General features: G+C 37.7%; 1 protein-coding gene across 1 annotated transcript in view; it reads left to right on the top strand.

Moving 5' to 3' along the window:
* The window catches only part of LOC140139186 (uncharacterized), a 36403-nt gene extending 19392 nt beyond the window's left edge, over positions 1-17011 (top strand). Inside the window, exons 8-16 of the mRNA XM_072160970.1 lie at positions 3467-3589; positions 5156-5281; positions 6178-6291; positions 6916-7038; positions 8459-9761; positions 11880-12006; positions 14053-14179; positions 15223-15341; positions 16781-17011. Of these exons, the coding sequence (XP_072017071.1) occupies positions 3467-3589; positions 5156-5281; positions 6178-6291; positions 6916-7038; positions 8459-9761; positions 11880-12006; positions 14053-14179; positions 15223-15341; positions 16781-17011 (2393 nt within the window). The remainder of the gene's footprint in view (positions 1-3466; positions 3590-5155; positions 5282-6177; positions 6292-6915; positions 7039-8458; positions 9762-11879; positions 12007-14052; positions 14180-15222; positions 15342-16780) is intronic.
* Positions 17012-17278: the final 267 nt, after the last annotated feature.

Genomic DNA, 17278 nt, shown 5'->3' with positions numbered 1-17278 from the left:
AATATGCATTTTAGCACAAGTTTGATACTATATCCCTGTAGTACTGTATCATGGGAATAACTGATTAGTTTTTCTGAAGTCAGAAATGCAAAATCTGTCATTGTTTTCCTGATATGAGCATTACAGTAGAGGCATCTGCTTTTGACGGAAATAAAAATATGAGATCCATAAGTGACAACATCATCACAACATATTTGAACTCTATTGGCACACTTATAAAGGCTCTGCAAGGCTCACATCATGTTGTAGTGCAAGTCTGACATCTGATTGGTGCGCACACATTGAATATAGGTCACATGATTGCGCAATATTACAGGTACTAATTGTTCCAGATTTTGCTCAAAAATGTGGTGGCGAGTCAATTTGATAAAAAAATTAGAACTCAAAAAATATGCATTGTAGCACAAGTTTGGTACTATATCCCTGTAGTACTGTATCATGGGAATAACTGATTAGTTTTTTAAACATGTCGCCCTCATATTTTTTTTTTTGCGATTTTTCGAAATGCCAAATTTTACGTAATTTACAGATGTCACAAATTGATAAAAAAATTAGAAAAGAAAATTGAGAAGGAATGGAAAGATATTAATGTTATACCCAAGTAGGAACTTATACTGTGCATAACTGATTAGTTTTTCAAGCCTATAGCTCTTGTAGTTTTCTTGTAATCCCGATTTTTATAAATGGCGGGAATTTTTACACACATCAAAATTTTAAGGGGTAGGGGAAACATTATTACATTTTGCAAGTCTTTCCCTTAGTTAAAATGAATAAAGTTATGTATCAAATGAAAGCCCATTCAATACTGCATAGACTGGTAGGTCAACCATCACTGTAGCACCTTCCTATCACGAGTTATGATTTTTCAAATCAATTTTTTTGCCGAAAGCGGCTTATTTTGGCATGTCAATTGTCACGAGGCATGTCATATTTCAATGATTCTGGCGCGCAAATGATTAAGTCAATCACAAAACAAATACCTGAATCCATCAAATAGTACCCTCAGCTGATATGTTAACATTTTAAAGGGCCATATCTATGTATATTGTAGACTCCATGAGTATACAAAGTTGGCATGTGAAAATTTTTGTCACCCAAAAAGTGCGTTTTTCGGGCAAAATCGGCCACAAATCAAAACGATGTACGATGCACGCGTTTTGACAAAAAAAATCATGTTCTACAAACAATTTTACCCTAGAAAAGACACCTTAGACATTAAACATAGCTATTTTCACTCTGGGGTGAATTTTTACACAGTTTGGCAGTGAAACCTGCTTCAAATCTGAGACCATGTCATAAGGAGTGAAAAATTCAAAACTAACATAGGCAGCATTGCACTATGATAGCAAACCCTATGGCCTAATCAGTGGTTCACAGCAAGAGGAAAACTGGAGTGCTGGGGAGAAGCCTCAGATGAGTGACATAAGATGCTGGTGTACTCTGCTTATTCAAAAGCTATTCCAAACATGTACGGCTGTGTGGATGAAAGTCCGACCCATAGAGATGGTTCTTGAAACAGGCACTGCAAGGGCCAAGAATAGCCAAGAATGAATCATTGAAACACCCTGGGGAAGATATATTCCTATCCAGTTTTGATCAGTACACTTCAGTGGAAGATGAGCTTGTGCCCATGTATAGAGCAGTAGCAATTTATTTGGAAAGAACCAAAGTTGCTAGGTCAAAAGAATCTCCACTTTTCTTGAGGGAGATGTGCGTGGTCCGTCTAAGGAAACAATTTATTGATGGATCGTTCAGACTGTCAAAGCCGGAGAAGAAGACATCAGTTTGGCTAGAGCACATGATACTAGAGGTCTTGCTTCTTCATGGGCATTGTTTCAGGGAGTGAAATTGGAAGAAATAATGAGATCAGCTTTCTGGGCATCAGAAACAATGTTTACAGGGATGTAAGTTTTCTGTATTTTTACAGAATTCTGTAATTTTTGTAGTCCAGATTTACGCAATTTCTTTTATTTTCAGCCCATTTCGGGCTTTTTAGCCCAAATTTACGCGTTTTTTTCGTATTTTCCGTATTTTTTCTTCAGGGTTACTTACATCCCTGTGTTTATGTCATTTTACATGAAAGATGTTGTATGGGATATTGCTATGTTTTCCTCGGCTACCCTTGGTACAGCACAGGCAGGTGCGAAGCGATACACAAAGAAGAAAAGGAAGAGGTAGAAGTCTTCCTGTTAGTTTACATGATTAGCACACATAATGTTGTTAACTTGCTTTTCATCGGTGAGGTTATGATATCACTGATTGTTAATGTTCTAGTCGTTAAATTGATTTTTGTACTAGTTCATGTAGAATCCTAATAGTTCATGAGTTAGCTTGTGTTTTGTTCAAAGTTATTTACAATGTTGCAGTAGTTATTATAAAACTTGCAATTTACCAAAAGGCACTTGACATTTTGCACACTTGCATGGTTGAGCTTTGCTACTCAGTACTCAAGCATACAAATTTGTGACAGTTGTTTTCAGTACCCTTAATATCTGTTTAGTTGTTCACTGAGCTGTGTCAATAACATCACAAGCTGCATACCACTGGAAAGAGGACATTCTGCCCTTTCTAGCGACATATTACTCTTTCCCAAATATAAAGTTGTTTTGCCAAAGCAGTAATTTTTATCTCGATATACTTTTTTTGTGGACAACCTGTAGGATGAGTGTATGACATTGTGGGGTTTTAAGTTTGTGAGGCTAGTTCACCTAAGAGCCTGCTTTGTGGATGACATTGTGGGGAATTATCCTACTCAGAGTTCAAATCCGAGTCCATCACATCCAAGTACAAGTCCGAGTCCATGAAAATGAGGACTCAAAACGGGTCTTAACTTATTTATCGCCACTCTAGTCTTCTTCTATACATGTTGCTAGTATTAAAATGTATGTAAACACTGAGCCTGAAAGTAGTGCTAGTACTGTAGATGAGAATATGACGATGTGGGGTTTTAACTTTGGGAGATAACAGTTCACATAGAAGCCCTCACTATAGATGAGTGTATGACACTGTGGGGTACGTTTTGACTTTTGAGTTAGCAGTTCACCGTAGGGCCTGTACTGTAGATGAGGACATTCTGCCCTTTCTAGCGACATATTAATTACTCTTTCCCAAATATAAAGTTGTTTTGCTGAAGCAGTAATTTTTATCTCGATACGGTAATGCTTTTTTTGTGCACACCCTGTAGATAAGTGTATGACATTGTGGGGTTTTAACTTTGTGAGGTTAGTTCACCTGAGAGCCTGCTTTGTGGATGACATTGTGGGGAATTATCTGACTCAGAGTTCAAACCCGAGTCTATCAAATCCAAGTACAAGTCCGAGTCCATGAAAATGAGGACTCGAAACGGGTCTTGAGTCCTGACTCGAAACGGGTCTTGAGTCCGGACTCGTGTCCTCCAGCTAAGCTAGAAAGATCAATAGGTTTACAGGGCAACAAATGCATTGTTATATTTATTTTATCTATATAGGCCAAGACAAGAAGTTCAAGGGACAAAAATCTTCTGCCATTAGTAACGTCAACAGCTCTGACCACCAAAGCAGTAGTAATGATGAAGATAGTGATGATGAATCAACAGCAGATGTACAGAAATGTAAGCTAATTCTCTAGGGCTAAATCGCCAATCTAGCCTTCTTCTATACATGTTGCTGGTATATAAATGTATGTAAACACTGAGCCTGAAAGTAGGGCTAGAATTTGACGATGTGGGGTTTCAACTTTGGGAGATAACAGTTCACATATAGAAGCCCTCACTATAGATGAGTGTATGACACTGTGGGGTTTTGACTTTTGAGTTTGCAGTTCACCGTAGGGCCTGTACTGTAGATGAGAACATTCTGCCCTTTCTAGCGACATACTAATTACTCTTTCCCAAATATAAAGTAATTGTTTTTCCAAACCAGTAATCTTTATCTCGATAATACATTTTTGTGGACACCCTGTAGATGAGTGTATGACATTGTGGGGTTTTAACTTTGTGAGGTTAGTTCACCTAAGAGCCTGCTTTGTCAGGGCTGTCAACTCTCCCGCATTGGACGGGAGTCTCACGCATTGGCGCCCATTCTCCCGCTCTCCCGTCAAACATGTCAAATCTCCCTCTTAAATGTAAAAGCTTCCACCAAGCCCCTAAAATCTCCCGCATTGGGCCACAAATTGTCAAAATTTAGGTCTATTCGACTATTTGAAGGGCTGATAACCTTCTTCTTTTTTTCTAGGTTGTACGCTACCGAGATTCTACATTTATTTGGTGCTTGCAGTTGTAAATTTTGACATTTTGCGACTCTCCCGACAAACATTTTCCAAAAATTGACAGCCCTGGCTTTGTGGATGACATTGTGGGGAATTATCCGACTCGGAGTTCAAACCAGAGTCCATCACATTCAAGAACAAGTCCGAGTCCATGAAAATGAGGACTCGAAACGGGCCTTGAGTCCGGACTCGTGTCCTCCAGCTAAGCTAGGAAGATCAATAGGTTTACAGGGCAACAAACTAATATCTTGCATTGTTATATTCAGGCATGAGAAATTTCTGCGTTTCCGCGGAATTCCGCGTTTTCAATTATCAAAAATCGCATTTCTAAAACTATTTCCGCGTTTTTCAAATTTCGAAATCTGCAATTTTTTAGAGCGACTGGAAAATGAACCTAGCGATCCTTCGGTCGTGACCTTAGTCTGACAAAGTGGCCGGGATTTCGACTGATGCTGAGGCAATCGTGACCTTTGTTCTCTGCATTATCATCGTGAATGTGAAGGCGTAGCGGTAATGCCTATTTCGCATTTGTTTTGAACTGGGACCTGTGGTGATGATGCTATTTGAACCCACTGTCATGTTGCTGGCAGAAAAGTGAAAATCGGTGTGGAATCGGCGTGAATCAGCGATCCAAATGCGAACAAATTCCTTAGCTTATCGTGCATCAAATTGATTCAAAAGTGGTAGGTGACTTTTATCGCCCATGTGCAAGTATCAATATGCTTTTCAGCGCACGTGTTGCATTTTTCGCATGTCATTATAAGCTTCTGGGTTGCCAAATTCCGCATCTTGAATATAGACTTGATTTTGAATGATACACGTATTTGGATGCTTTTTAGGCTTCCCTCGTTTTTCCGCGTTTTTGGTAGAGCCCCACTCTCATGCCTGTATATTTATTTTATCTATTTAGGCCAAGACAAGAAGAAGTTCAAGGGACAAAAATCTTCTGCCATTAGTAACGTCAACAGCTCTTACCACCAAAGCAGTAGTAATGATGAAGATAGTGATGATGAATCAACAGCAGATGTACAGAAATGTAAGCTAATTCTCTAGGGCGTAACTTATCGCCAATCTAGCCTTCTTCTATACATGTTGCTGGTATATAAATGTATGTAAACACGAGCCTGAAAGTAGGGCTAGAATATGACGATGTGGGGTTTTAACTTTGGGAGGTAACAGTTCACATAGAAGCCCTCACTATAGTGTATGACACTGTGGGGTTTTGACTTTTGAGTTTGCAGTTCACCGTAGGGCCTGTACTGTAGATGAGGACATTCTGCCCTTTCTAGCGACATACTAATTACTCTTTCCCAAATATAAAGTAATTGTTTTTCCAAACCAGTAATTTTTATCTCGATAATACATTTTTTGTGGACACCCTGTAGATGAGTGTATGACATTGTGGGGTTTTAACTTTGTGAGGTTAGTTCACCTAAGAGCCTGCTTTGTCAGGGCTGTCAACTCTCCCGTCAAACATGTCAAATCGCCCTCTTAAATGTAAAAGCTTCCACCAAGCCCCTAAAATCTCTCGCATTGGGCCAAATATTGTCAAAATGTAGGTCTATTCGACTATTTGAAGGACTGATAACCTTCTTTTTTTTTTTTGCTGGTCAACTTTTTTTGGAGTTGTACGCTACCGAGATTCTACATTTATTTGGTGCTTGCAGTTGTAAATTTCGACATTTTGCGACTCTCCCGCCAAGCATTTTCCAAAAATTGACAGCCCTGGCTTTGTGGATGACATTGTGGGGAATTATCCGACTCGGAGTTCAAACCCGAGTCCATCACATTCAAGAACAAGTCCGAGTCCATGAAAATGAGGACTCGAAACGGGTCTTGAGTTCGGACTCGTATCCTCCAGCTAAGCTAGGAAGATCAGTAGGTTTACAGGGCAACAAATCTTGCATTGTTATATTTATTTTATCTATTTAGGCCAAGACAAGAAGTTCAAGGGACAAAAATCTTCTGCCATCAGTAATTACGTCATGGCCAGCTTTGACCACCAAAGCAGTAGTGATGATGAATCAACAGCAGATGTACAGAAATGTAAGCTATTTCTCTAGGGCGTAACTTATCGCCAATCTAGCCTTCTTCTATACATGTTGCTGGTATTAAAATGTATGTAAACACTGAGCCTGAAAGTAGGGCTAGAATATGACGATGTGGGGTTTTAACTTTGGGAGATAACAGTTCACATAGAAGCCCTCACTATAGATGAGTGTATGACACTGTGGGGTTTTGACTTTTGAGTTAACAGTTCACCGTAGGGCCTGTACTGTAGATGAGGACATTCTGCCCTTTCTAGCGACATATTACTCTTTCCAAAATATTTAAGTTGTTTTGCCAAAGCAGTAATTTTTATCTCGATATACTTTTTTTGTGGACTCCTTGTAGGATGAGTGTATGACATTGTGGGGTTTTAAGTTTGTGAGGTTAGTGACCTAAGAGCCTGCTTTGTGGATGACATTGTTGGGGGAATTATCCGACTCAGAGTTCAAACCCGAGTCCATCACATCCAAGTACAAGTACGAGTCCATGAAAATGAGGACTCGAAACGGGTTTTGAGTCCGGACTCGTGTCCTCCAGCTAAAAATAAGCTATAAAGATCAATAGGTTTACAGGGCAACAAATCTAATATCTTGTATTGTTATATTTATTTTATCTATTTAGGCCAAAACAAGAAGTTCAAGGGACAAAAATCTTCTGCCATTAGTAACGGCAACAGCTCTGATCACCAAAGCAGTAGTAATGATGAAGATAGTGATGATGAATCAACAGCAGATGTACAGAAATGTAAGCTAATTCTCTAGGGTGTAACTTATCGCCAATCTAGCCTTCTTCTATACATGTTGCTGGTATTAAAATGTATGTAAACACGAGCCTGAAAGTAGGGCTAGAATATGACGATGTGGGGTTTTAACTTTGGATGATAACAGTTCACACCGAAGCCCTCACTATAGATGAGTGTATGACACCGGGTTTTGACTTTAGAGTTAACACCCACCGGGCCTGTACTGTAGATGAGTGTATGACATTGTGGGGTTTTGAGTTAACAGTTCACCGTAGGACCTGTACTGCAGATGAGTGTATGACATGTGGGGTTTCGTCTTGTGAGGTAACAGTTCACGTTCACCTTAGAGCCTGCACCGTAGATGAGTGTACGACATTGTGGGGATTCAACTTTGTGACGTGACAATTCACCTATCTGCACTTTAGATGAGTGTATGATATTGTGGGGTTTTAACTTTGTGAGGTTTTAGTTCACCTAAGAGCCTGCTTTGTGGATGACATTGTGGGGAATTATCCGCCTCCGAGTTCAAACCCGAGTCCATCACATCCAAGTGCAAGTCCGAGTCCATGAAAATGAGGACTCAAAACAGGTCTTGAGTCCGGACTCATGTCCTCCAGTTAAGGGGTATGGGTACAGTATGACCTTAAAAAATTGCAAATTTCATATTTTCCTAGATTTTGGCAAGTGTAGTTTAAATATAAACAAGTTACTAATTGACACCAACTGCCATGCCCCTATACTCACTAACTGACCTTATGCAAAGTCAGTTTCTCTGTTTGATTTTCAAATATCGATTTTAAATATCACTTTTCAAATACCGAGAGCCATTGTTACACGCATTCAAACTGACCGTATTTTTAAAAATGCCCTTAAAGAGATTGCATAGAATTGCATAGAATTGTCGTCTACAATATTTTACCAATAATTGCCGACGGTCAGACAAGTCTTTTAGGTATTCTATCTTCAGAAATGAGTCTTAAAGTAAAAATAGCTGAAGAACTTACAAAAAATCACAAAAGTGACTCGTATTGTAAGTGTTTTAAAGAAATCGAAAACATAAATGTTGGCGTTATGGGGTGGCAAAGACCTATAACCATCTTCAGAAACTGCATGTAAAGTGGATTTTCTTTGGCATTCTCGTGGAGTGAAAAATCCCCCAAAATATCTATTTTAAAAAAAACTGCCCCAAAATTCGTACAAAACACAAAAATTCCAAACTAAAAATATATTTGGACACAGTGACCCTAGTCACTACTGACACCTGTAGTTTTGTTCATGTCATGTTTTTTCCTTTCTTCTTAGCCTACTTTTTAGTGTAACGTACCCATACCCCTTAAGCTAGGAAGATAAATAGGTTTACTGGTCAACAAATCTTATTATTTAGTAATATCTTGCATTGTTATATTTATTTTATCTATTTAGGCCAAGACAAGAAGTTAAAGGGACAAAAATCTTCTGCCAGTAACGTCACCAGCTCTGACCACCAATGCAGTAATGAATATAGTGATGATGAAAGTATGGACGAGTCTGCAATCATCAGAGATACGGAAATGAAGGGTGTATATATTACAAAGGTTATGAAGTCTGAGACAACCAACAAGGGGAAGAAGAAGAGAAATAATCGAGTCTACAACAATAGGAATTGCTGCCCATATTGTGGGCAATTGATAGCCAATTTTAGTCAGCATATTTTCGGGATACAGCATGAGAAGAAACCTGAAATTTGCCACATACAATCTTTAGATGATGGGAAAGAGAGAAAGCGACTCATCCGTCTTCTTCGTAATAAAGGTAATCACCAGCACAATATGAATGTCATTGAGAAGAAGGCAGGACAGATGATACTTTCAAGAAGGAACAACAACAATGAAGACTTCAGTAGCACTGATTATGGGCCATGCCCTACTTGCTTGGAGTGGCTGAGGATAACTATCATCGCCCGCCATAGCAGGGATTGTCCAGCTCAGAGCAAGAATGTAAGAACCAAGGGAGGTTTGCTCATTCAGAGTAACATACTTGCTGGTAGAATAACTGGAAATCCGAGTCAAGTTGTAGTCAAGGAGGTGTATCCAATTATGCACAATGACAAGGTTGGCATAATGGCAAGAAATGATCCACTAATAGTAACTGTGGGAAACCTCTGGATGAGACATAATGTGAAGAACAAATTGATGAGGGCACAATATACATCATGTGCGATGAGATTGATTAGTAGGCTACTAATACAGCTTCAAGCAATATGCATACCAGAGAGTGGAAGTGATCTTGCGGACTATTTGAAGCCTAAGCATTTTGACGACGTGACTCGAGCATCACTTTTACTTTCCATGCCAGATGCTGATGATGAAGAATCTCTTAAGGCACCATCTAACGGACTGAAGATGGCCATTCAGGTTAGAAAGCTATGCGTGATTAAGAGGGCGCGTTCAATCAAGGATGAAGATACTACGGGACGTAAGGAAGCAAAGCAGTTTTTAGAGCTTATGGATGCCGAGTGGGATACGAAGCTGGAACGCCTGCTTCTGGCAGAGAGGAAGTTTAGGAAAGAAGATCCCTTGCCATTGCCATCGGACATCGAGAAACTGAGTGTTTACTTGAGAGATAGGGCCGAGTCTGCAGACCTTGAGGACTATTCTTACACGAACTACAGAAGGAATGTGATCGTGGCTCTCGCATCTTGCATATCTTATAACCGAAGAAGACCAGGGGATGTTCAAGCACTAACGTAAGTTTTCACTAATACATTGTGAGCTTTACCCAAGCCTGCAAACCCTGAATCATCCAGCTGGGTGATTTTGATTGTCATTTAGCCCAGTGGGAAACAAGATATCTAAGTTTGTGATCTCTAGTACATTGGAATTTTCTTAACGAGAAGATGTAAACTTTGGAAAAGATAAAAAGAAGGTGTACACTTACTTCAAGGAATACATACATATTGTGTCTTAGTGGAACAAAATTTATGATGTCATCAAATGTTTAATCAAAAAAGTGTGAACGTTGTAAAATTAGAATAAATATATTTTGTATATATACCCCCCCCGGAGTTACTGACAGAAGAGATATCAGGACGTTTAATTCTTTTTCTTGTCAAAAAAAAAGCTGACAGTTTCTCCTTAACCCCTGCAAGTTGCGAAAAATGAAATATCACAGATATGGGAATTATAGGTCAAGAATGTGTCCCACTCCTCCTTTGCTTATCATCCCGTGTCCGTATCATGGACTTGATTGTTCCATTGAGCTTTTCAACCAGGCCTGAGGTTTTGTGATGAAATGGCGTTGTAATGGCTTGATCGATGTGCATTAGTTTGTACAACTCACACATGGTCTTAGAAAGGAAATTTATACCCTGGTCTCACATGATTTGTGCAGGTAGGCCCCATTCTGAAAATATTTCGCACAGAGCTTGTGCTACTGTTTCTGTGGTGATATTTGCAAGGGCGAAATTACGCTTGGTCAGAAATGATCAAATTCAGGCGACCGTCAAAGTCTCCTGGTGGAATACTTGAAGTTTCTATCCACTTGGAATACCTGAAGTTTCTAGTCCTTCAAAGTGGAACCAGTATAGTGTTTTCCTGCACCAACAGGACCGCTAAATTAAGGTGATATTCAGAGTCTCAAAGTAAGACTGCCCAGGAAGTCAGTCGTCTTCATCTTTTGTTCAAAACCAACTTTAACATTATAGTGGAGAGTTATTGGAATTGGAGATTAGTTCTTATCAAACACCTCTCCCTTACATCTTCTTAAAATTTATCGGTTACCTCATTGCTGACCAATGGGAAGATTACCCCCCTAGTTTCACAATAGGAAGTAGCAGGTAGAATAACTGGAAATCCGAGTCAAGTTTTACTAAAGGAGGTGTATCCAATTATGCACAGTGACAAGGTTGGCACAATGGCAAGAAATGATCCACTAATAGTAACTGGGAAACCTCTGGATGAGACATAATGTGAAGAACAAAGTGACGAGGGCACAATATACATCATGTGCGATGAGATTGAAGTAAACTTTTGAACCAATCATGATTAAGGAAAACCTGGTTTCTCAACAGGAAACAAACCTTTGAGGAAATCATAATTAAGGAGAGATGGCTATATAAAGGGGAGAAGTTGGCTTGCCCGCCAAATTGATAAATCTCATAAATGGACACATGTGTTGTTTCCTCTACAGCCTAAAGAAGCAACCACATCTAAACTTATTACGATCCTATTAATTGGGTTTTTGGGTGAAGTCACATATTTTTGAATGACCATCTGTCGTGGTCAATTTGGAATTTTAGCTTTTTACTTTGCCCACAAGGGAAGTCTGTCTCCAGCAAGAATGTTATATTTCAACTTTCACCAGAATGGTGTGTTAAGTTCGATGAAAGTTTTAGTGAATTGTCCTTTTATTATTCTTCATTATGTATGAAGCTAGCTATGTCACACAGTGCTATGTGGATACTTTTTTTGGTCAATGCTGGACATCTATGATAAATTGCAATTTTTAGAAAGATTTTTTAAGGAATAAAATATGTAAGCAAAATATTAAAGAAAATTTACTTCCAGTAATTGACTCTCAGACTCAAACTCTGAAAGACCATAATTGTTCAGTGAAACCTTAAATATTAAATCTCCCCAAAATGTTCTTCATCAATTGGCAGTTTGACTCAACACGGTTGATGCCACAACAGTCAATTTTATTTGAGCCATATCATAAATTTACCTAATTTCAAGATGCATGAGGAAATGCACAGTTTTATGTACCCCAAGAAAAAAAAATACAAAAATCGGGTACTGTAAGCAAACCTTTTGAATCCACATCAAAGTTTCACCTTTTCAAAATAAGTGTATCATTTTTTTCACAGCCTGCAGGACTACCAAGAGAGAAAATCTGGACTGGATGATGTGGCAGCAGAGTCTTTTGGAGATGATTTGACGCAGTTTGAGAGACATCTTGTGTTATCACAGGATGTTATCAGTATAAGAGCAAAGGTACATGATATATTATGAATTTTCACAATGTATTTAACATAATTATAGTATCCAAGGGCAGTTGTCCCCACAATGATTATGGGATCAGGGTTCATAAAGAAAAAGCAAACCTAGCCCATGCATCTTGCAGACATTTTCCTCTGAAAAGAATCCGCTTGAAAATCATGTATGCTCCAGCGACTAAAAGTTATTTTGTTTTTAAATTCTGTAAGCTGTTTGCAAAATGGGTAGGTTACTAGTAAATGTTTGGTGATTGAATTTTATCATATAAAGGATGTGATGACTTCATTTTGTCAGCATTTTAGAAAAATTTTGGCATCCAGCAAAAATGTTTCATTTTGTATGTTTATAATGAATCTCAATCCTAACATATTAGTTTAAATTACTCCTGTGTTTCAGCAACAAAGGTGCATATATTGCTCATATTCTTTGAAGATTTAGTGATTTTTGTACTGGTTTTTATAATATAACTTTTCAAAGTATGTATTTGAGCAGGGATAAATCTAAACTCAAAATATGACATGATATAAACTAGGATTTAATTATCAGATATCTGTTCTTTCAAAGAAATTATTCTGAACAGAGTAACAAATAGATTGATAGGCGAAAGGTTTCAGAGGGAGTGGATAAGCCGACCCATAAGTAATAATATGGAATAATATAAAACCTGCACACGGAAGAATTGTAAAAAGACTTGAATATTTTGTAGTATATTTATTGTAAAATAATACCAAAAATAAGTTCATGAATGATGTTATGGCATCATAGTCCATAACTTTGAATAGCAAATCAGACATGAGCCCAAATAGTTGATATTGTACAAGCTTGAAATTGCATACACACCATGTTATAGTTTTGTGATTACAACATTAAGGGGACTTAATGGATTATTTTGACCCCAAATGATACATTTTTGACCCAAACGAAAAATCAGCATAGTTCCCACCGGGATTCGAACCAACGGGCTATGGGGCGGACGCATTGCCGCTAGACCACTGAACTTGTTATTCAAGTGGCAGAAATATTACGACTAAGTACCTTAGTATGTTTTGATTTGGTCGTTTAGCATTGATTTCATACCACTTCCGGGAGCTAAAATTACTGATTTTGATCAATTGAGAACTCAAAATCGCATAAAAAAGGTACAAATGTTTAAAGGAGATATCAAAGAAATAATGTGGACCAAAAAACGAAATGTACTCTGAAAATTGTCGCACGCGTCGCAATATTGACGTCACGATTTCGGAAAAGTGAGCAAAAATTGGGTAACTTTGAACATATATAATTGACAGACAACAGACTCCTTCCTGAAACTAAATACCCTAAATTCTTTAATGGGATATTGTGAATGCATTACTGGGTAGAACTTCTAAATAAAGGCATCATGCTTTTAATTAGGGGCTCTTATTTAGAAAAAGACCGTCAACGAAAAAACATGGTCAGAAAAGTGCGTATATTACATATACCACAATAAAATAAGAATTTTTGAAACCTACATTATTTTATCTGGTATGTTGTCAACAACATCCAATCTCAACTGGTACTTAATTTATTGATCTTGATAGTGCAAATTGACTTTTACAAAAGCACGACCCAAGATTTCTGCAAATCCATGAAGACCCCTTAAATTAATCATTTCATATTTTACCAATGTTCACTCAAGCAATAAATCTCAACTCACATCTTCATGTACCTCCACTCTGACTCTGCCCGGGGCCACCCAAGTTGGAGCCGGCCCTGTAAAAGTTACAGGGTTCCCAGCCCATCAGGAAAATCAGGGGAAATTATTTTACTTTTTCCAGTCAGGGAGTTTGATAAAAATGCCTCAAGTCAGGGAATTTACACTAAAAATGGCTTGAAATTCTGCATTTTTTTTAGCTCATCAAATACAAAATTATCATGGAATTTTGAGACTTCATCAGGAAAAAATCAGGGAATTTTGTTTTCTTGAAATGCTGGGAACCCTGAGTTGCGAGTCAGTCCATTTTTGCAGCGCCATTGCCAGTTTCTGTACCCATTCTTATACCTTGTTTACCTTATATGTAGGGCAACAAGTACTTGCCACTTTTGGTACAGACACACATCAGACCAATACTGGAATATTTGGCATCAGATAGATGTAGAAGGAAGGCAGGAATAATGAGTTTCAATATGTATCTGTTCGCCAATAACAGTAAGTATCATATACAGATCATAGTCTAAACAAGTTATTTTTACGATCAATTTAATTTCGTGAGATTTCCGGGAGGATAAAATTGCTAAATTAATCATTCTTCACTGTGTACAATTGGTCATTGTTAATTTGTGACAAAAAATGTTGTCACAAATTTATCTTGTTTTACAGTATATATATAATAAAGTATGGTGATTTAAAGGTACTATTGCAGTGATCCGACCAGTCGGAGTAGGCCTAAAATCATCAAACCTTTACTTTTTGCATTTTTGAAACAAAAATATATGTAGTAATTGGCCCTACAAGTGGCATGCACTAAATCAGCTTTATAAGGGAAATATATGACATTTATGCTTAAAATCTCTGTGCGGAGATTTTAGCGATCGGCTGTGGCAGTTGAATTCGGCAGCTATGTACGACGTTGTCGTTAGAGACGTTCCGGCGGCTGCTAACACTCGTGTCATGTATATTTGTAATATTTTATCAAATATACGACTGAGAGGGGTCTAATATGATTGAAATGAGTTATTTTGTGATAATTTATCATGTTATGAAGCAAGTGACTATGCCTACAATCACTGATAGTGCCTTTAACAAATGGGGTTTTTTTTCTCAGAGAGGAAAATATTTATGGTAATGACTGTTGAAATATTAATTTCCACATTATGAATGTGTAATACCAGCACTGCATACCTTTTGTGTAATCTAACTAGCTGCATGAGTCCTGTTCAATGATTGTTACAAGTTTGTAACCATGCCTGCAAATGTGATTATTGTGGGCAAAGAAAACTAATTTGTGTGTTTATTTTGTTGATTGCACACACATTTGCTTTTCATTCTTGACATGGGAGATTTATAACCCGGTTCGATAATTCATATCATGATGCATGTAATATTTTTATTATTAATAAAAACGAGGAGGATATAGTACATTTTCAATTACAGTGAACTTTGCACTTTCTTCAAAAACATACTTTTGAAAACTACTGGACATTCCTTCATATGTTAATATCCTGTAAAACACATTATTTTGTGACCTGCAGGAACTGGTGTAATTCGAGGTGGCTTCGCCCTGAAGGAAATGGCGGATGGGGCAAATCTCAGCCATCCTGAACGCATCCGAGCAACCAACTGTAGGAAGTACATGGCAACAATGATACAAGTAGGTTTTGTGAGAAATTAAGGTTTTCTGATATGTAACACATTTTTAGTGGAGAATAATGGTCAATCTGGGGGTTGTACAGTACAGTTTAAAAATGGTTTTTGGCCCATAACCCTAGTAAAAATGAGAATGCAAATGTCAGAACTTGTGCAAGTTCCTGACCCTCGGAACAAACGAAAATTGCTTCTGCTTGCGTAAGCGTCTGCTTGCATCCCTGAATGCTAGAATTTCTGACACTTTTTGCTGGTTTTTGCAAGTTTCTTGAGTGAAAGCTAAACTATTTATACAAACACTCATTACCTTTTTATTGACTTGACTGTTCTTGCATTTGATTTGAACAGAAACTTGCACAAAACTTTCAACATACTTACTGTTCCTGCATTAAAATCAAGTGATGCAAGCAAAATCCAGTTTCTTGCACATGATACACCGGAATTTCGGACAAATTTTTACTAGGGAAGCCACCATTTGAGAAATCCTGCTCTAGATCTGTTACCATGACAAGAGGATGTCAATATATCTACATGCAGAGAAGCCATACAAAATTATGGAAACTGATGACCATATCTGAGATATGTAGCAAAATTTATTTTCCAAAATTTTCATGTCAGGCACATTTAATAAGCAAATTAATGTTACATATTTGGAAACAGTAATTTGTTACCTCCTTAAAACAGAAAACCCAGTCAAACACTGTATTTTTACGAGAATCTATCTATTTGGATTCTCACAAACTCTTCTATGGAAGAATCTTTTCGAGAATGGATTCTTGGATTATCACCAGGTTTCTAGCCCTGTTGAGTTAGACCAAAAGGTGTATTTCAATGATCCATAGGATTGTGTGGTGTAATTTTGTCAGATGTCAAAATTGAACAGACCAGCCTGTATCTGTAGACATTGAATGAATTTGCAAGAATCCTTTGGCACACAATCTTTATGTACCAAGGTGGTCCCATTGGTATCAAAGAGTTTGGTGTAAAGTGGGGGTATGAAAAAGTAGATCACAGATTAGGATAGGATAGGATAGGAAGCTTTATTTCACCACGGAGGCCCAAATCAACAAAGTTGTTCTTCCTTGGGGCCGTATCGCTCGATCTTTTCTTCATGAAAAAGTATTTTTTTTCCTTGAAAAATCCTTTCATTTTGTGCTGATTTTGATAAGTGTATTAGACTACATCTCAAGTGCTATGTTTGGGTTCCACAAGAGCAAGTGACATTTGTCAGTTTTAGCACCTTGGCCATGGTTATATAGATTGAGCATTCATTTGCTGGTAACTTATTTCATTTGCTTTGCTGTAGCTCTTAATTGACTGATCACTGTGTGGCGACTGAAAGATAGCAGTATTAAATTCTTGTGAGTTATTCTGAAGAACCATAGTTGATAAAAAACATGTATCTGTGACATTTGCCATTTTATTATATTTCTATCTTATTTCTAGGGCCTCAATGTCACACCTCAGGAACAACAGTGGATCGTGGACCACCTGGGTCATAGTCTAGAGATTCACAAGATCCACTATAGGGCTACAAGTGACATACTAGAGCGCACTGACATAGCCAAAGTTTTGCTCATGCTGGACCATAACAAGATGAAAGAATACAAAGGGAGGAGAATACAAGACATTCACATTGAGGGTAAGGAAGTAGAAAGCTATCATGAGATTGCATGACTATATCACTTATCCATATGGATATCCATCCACTTTGCTGTTGTAGAGAAGATAAACTTTGGTGGAGTTCATTTTTATGGACTTATTGAATTCATTGAATAATTATAATAATAATATAATAATAATAATAATAATATTTATTCGAATCACTTGCACATTACAAAAGCAAATATTACACACAGAAATTGAAATAAATGTTAAAGTCACAACAAATTATATACCGTAAAAAATAATTACATGAACAATGCAAAGGCAAGTAATTCTGGA

Source organism: Amphiura filiformis, chromosome 2 (genome assembly GCF_039555335.1).
Source record: "Amphiura filiformis chromosome 2, Afil_fr2py, whole genome shotgun sequence".
NCBI lineage: Eukaryota > Metazoa > Echinodermata > Ophiuroidea > Amphilepidida > Amphiuridae > Amphiura > Amphiura filiformis.
Note: the sequence above shows the minus strand (reverse complement) of the source record. Positions and strands in the feature narration are given on the sequence as shown.